The sequence below is a fragment of the Cannabis sativa genome, chromosome 4, assembly GCF_029168945.1.
Source record: "Cannabis sativa cultivar Pink pepper isolate KNU-18-1 chromosome 4, ASM2916894v1, whole genome shotgun sequence".
NCBI lineage: Eukaryota > Viridiplantae > Streptophyta > Magnoliopsida > Rosales > Cannabaceae > Cannabis > Cannabis sativa.
In genome coordinates, this window is record NC_083604.1 from 48,326,436 (window position 1) to 48,330,893 (window position 4,458).

At 32.0% G+C, this 4,458-nt stretch overlaps 1 protein-coding gene across 1 annotated transcript; it reads left to right on the forward strand.

Moving 5' to 3' along the window:
- The first annotated feature begins 2,682 nt into the window (after positions 1-2,682).
- LOC133036963 (uncharacterized) lies at positions 2,683-3,517 on the forward strand. The gene is made up of 2 exons (XM_061113749.1): positions 2,683-3,282; positions 3,389-3,517. Exons 1-2 carry the CDS (start codon positions 2,683-2,685, stop codon positions 3,515-3,517), a joined length of 729 nt encoding a protein of 242 aa, XP_060969732.1.
- The last annotated feature ends 941 nt before the right edge of the window (positions 3,518-4,458 follow it).

Below are 4,458 nucleotides of genomic sequence, written 5' to 3' on the forward strand. Positions count from 1 at the left end.
TGCATCAAGATACAATCGAAATCAATAAGGAAAAGGCAATAATCAAAGTTCCCCTAAAAAAGACAACTTTCCAAAAGAGAATTTCTTCTCTTTTAAGAAGTTTTCAACAAAGGAAAGTTCAGCTGAAAGTGCAACTTTCTTAACAAGGAAAAAGGGCAACTAAAAATCGAATTTATAAGGTAAGAATCCGAATATGAATGCACAACAATCTTACCATAAAAGGAAAAATTATTTTGTCAACTAACTTGCCAAAAAAGGACTTTACAATTCTGATAAAGTTTTGTCTCTTCATTTTTATTTTTGAGAAAAATCTCATTTAACTATCAAATTGATTAAACTATTCAAGGAATTATGCTTATTTAGCATTATTATAATAAAATACTATCAAAATTGATTAATTTTGAGAGAAATTTAATTCTTGAGCGTGAGAATTATTGTTTTAATTTTTAATCATCCAAAATTTTAGGGATAAATTGAGAACTATTATTTTTACTAGACATTAACTATGTATAACTGCAAAATAATTTTAGTTAATAGATATATTTTTATAATCAAAGTACCAAATATATCATTATATAATTTATTAAAATTGGAGTCCCTAGCGCACATTACGGAGATATGACCTATAAAATTAGATATAATTAAAAAAAATAAAAGAAAAGTGAAAATTAAAATAAAAAATAAAGAATAGGTATAAAATATAATTTCTTCAAAAAAATTTCTCTTTCTATGTTTGGTTTGTTTCTAGAGGTCATTTTTTGGTAGTGTAAAAATTTGAAATCTAGTTAAATAAAATTTATTTTCAACATATATCTCTTTATTTTAATTAGATAATATATAAATCTAATACATTCAAAAAAATTAATATAATTTGTTACTATTCAAATGTAAAAAAATAAAAGAAAATGCAAATAATTTTATTTAATTAAAATAAAATATATATTTTTTTCAGACCGTTTAGTTAGTTATAATAATAACTAGGTTGATGTTACGTGCAATGAACGTATAATTAATTTTCTTTTTAATTATATTTAATTAAGTATTGTTAAGTACAATACATAACATTTTGGTTGCCTTTGAATTGGTTCATGCAATTAAGAACAAAACTTCTGGGCGTCAAGGCATTGCATCTCTTAAGCTGGACATGAGTAAGGCTTTTGATAGAGTAGAATGACGTTTCCTTGAAGCGGTAATGAGGAAAATGGGCTTCGCTAACGGTTGGGTTAGACTTATAATGGGCTGTCTTTCAACTAACAGTTTCTCTTTTCTTGTCAATGGTGAAGTCACGGGACACTTGATTCCAACAAGAGGCTTGAGACAAGGTTGTCCCTTGTCCCCGTACCTCTTCTTAATTTGTGCAGAAGGTTTATCTAGACTGCTTCATCATGAACAAGAACTTGGCAATTTACATGGTTTCAAAATCACCCGGCGAGCGCCAACCATTTCCAATCTACTTTTTGCCGATGATAGTCTTCTTTTTTGCAAAGCTGATGAGAGTTCGTGCCTTGCTATTAAGAGGGTGTTGGACATTTATCATAGAGCTTCTGGACAAGTACTCAATCCCGACAAGTCTGTTTTATCCTTTTCTTCGAACACAACATTGGCTGCCCAAGTTTTCTTTCATCGACATCTCTTAATGCCAATTAGAGAGTGCCATGAAAAGTACCTTGGCTTGCCATCTTATGCGGGACGAGATAAAAAAGAGCTTTTCAGTAACATCAAGGAACGGATATGGAAATTGATGAACTCATGGAGTGAAAAGATTTTTTCTGCTGGTGGTCGCGAAGTGCTACTTAAAGCCGTGGTTCAATCAATTCCCACCTACGCTATGAGTTACTTTCGGCTGCCAGGATACTTTTGTAAACAACTCGAGAGTATGATGGCTAACTTTTGGTGGGGTATGAATGAAAATGGATCAAAAATACATTGGCGATCATGGAATCTGCTTTGCAAAACAAAGGGTGAAGGTGGAATGGGTTTTCGGTCTTTTATACACTTTAATCAAGCTTTACTTGCTAAACAAGCATGGAGGCTTGTTGAGAACCCAAACTCACTCCTCGGGCAACTACTCAAGAGCAGATACTACCCTCACAACTCCTTCCTAGATGCGAGTACGGGCCATTCTCCATCACTAACTTGGCAAGGTATTCGGTGGGGTCGTGAACTATTGATCAAAGGGTTGAGATGGAAAATAGGAGAGGGACGCTCTATTAGATGCGGTTTAGACCCTTGGCTCCCGGGTCATTCCTCTTTTCTTCCAACTTGCTATAATGGATCTCCACATGGTGTAGTTGCGAACTACATTACGGAAGAAAGAGTGTGGAACATCTCCATGTTGCAGCAAGACATTTGTCCACTTGATGTTGAGAAAATTCTTACTATTCCCTCTTGAGCTACTTCAGCACCAATGATAAACTAGTTTGGCATTATCATAACTCAGGGATATATACAGTTCAAAGTGGACATCATTTTGCATCTAAGCTTGGAGAAGAAGAACTTTGCTCCAGCTCTAACAGTTCAATGGCATGGTGGAAATTTTTTTGGTCCTTACAAATCCCTCAAAAAGTTAAGATCTTTGCTTGGCGTGTCATCCACGATGCTCTTCCCGTGGCTACTTCTCTAGTTCGAAGAAAAGTAATTACTGATTCGACATGCTCTATTTGTAAACAAGCTTGGGAGACAATGGGACATGCTCTTTTTAGTTGCAAATATGCTAAGGCAGTTTGGAGAGCCCAAAATCTAAGTTTTGATTGGCGTGCGTGTACATCAATGCGAAATGGAGACTATTTGTTGCACCTCTCATCAATCTATAACAAATCAGAGATGGAACAACTCTTTTGTACACTTTGGGCTATTTGGAATGAACAAAACAAGGTGGTTCATGGTAGAAAAGCAAGAGCTGCGAATGATCTTGCCATTTTCGCTGCTATTTTTTTGCAGAACTTTTTTAATGCTCAACATAAACACCCTACCGTTGCTGCTACTGCACCAACAATCTCACACCAGCAAAACCATTCTGTAGCAGCCCCCTCTCCGTGGTCCCCTCCAGCTTCAAGTGTCCTCAAACTTAACATTGATGCAACAGTCCATTCCTCCTCCAATAATACTGGTGTTGGGGCTGTTCTCAAAGACACAAATGGACATGTGGTAGCTGCGTTAGCCATGCCAATCATCGGCAGTTTCAAATCACATGAAATGGAGGCCAAAGTACTTTTCCATAGTCTCAATTGGGCTCTTCAACAACAATTGCAAATCACGCAAATTGAGACAGATGCACTTATGGTAGTGAATGCTTTGCAAGCTCCCTTCAATCCAAACTCCTCTTTTAATATTAGATGTTGTTAGTCTATTATCCTTTTTCCCTAATGTTACTGTTTCACATGTAAAGCGTTCTGCAAATGAAGCGGCTCATGGCCTAGCTAAATTTGCTTTAGGGGTGGATGAGACTTGTACTTGGCTGGAGATTATCCTTCTGCCTATTTACTCTGTTATTGTAAACGAATCACTATTTGTTTAATAATAGCAAGTATTTTCCCTAAAAAAAAAGTACAATACATGTATGTTTAATTTTTTTAATTAGGTAATGTATTTTTATTTTTTAATTTTTGAAATAGAGTTTGACACTTTTTATCTTTGAGAATTTTTTTAGCTGTTGCGGCTGCATTGGTGTGTGCTCTTTAGATGTGATAATTAATTTTCTTTTTAATTAGGTTTAATTAACGAGTGTTAAGTGCAATATATGTATGCTTATTTTTTTTCAATTAAATAATTTATTTTTATTTTTTAATTTTTAAAATAGGGTTTGAGATTTTTGATCTTTGAGAATTTTTTTAGATATTGCAGCTACATTGGTGTGTGCTCTTTAAATGTGATTATATATACATATTTTATATATACAATAAGAGAATAAATTTTATTGTTATACGTATTTTATACATATTTTATATTAATCCTTCTATATATATAAGGATTATAGTAAAAAATATTTTGACAAAATTTGAGTTTGATTAGAGAATTAATTACTCAAAATACATTTTATATATTATGTCCAAACATATTTTAAGAAAATAATGGCAGGGATAAATACAATATTATTAATCTGTCGTTAGGAGAGTGTGGTTATAATAAAGTGTACAAATTATTAGAAGCATATATATAGATCATTAATCATTTTTAAAATAAAAGATTGTCGTGAAATTAAGGTTTAAATATATATTTTATATATAATGTAATTTTTATTTTTAAATATACATACAATTAAATTAATTTTTTATACAAAATATCTACATAATTTTATTTTTAAATATATATAATATTATTATAAAATTAATAAAGAATATTCTGTTAAGTAATTGGAATGATATGTTAAAGTTAGCGTAAAAAATTTAAAAAACTTCGTTGAATAAAGATTTCCGTTACATAACTACATTTTATATAGAATAGATAATAATAATAAAT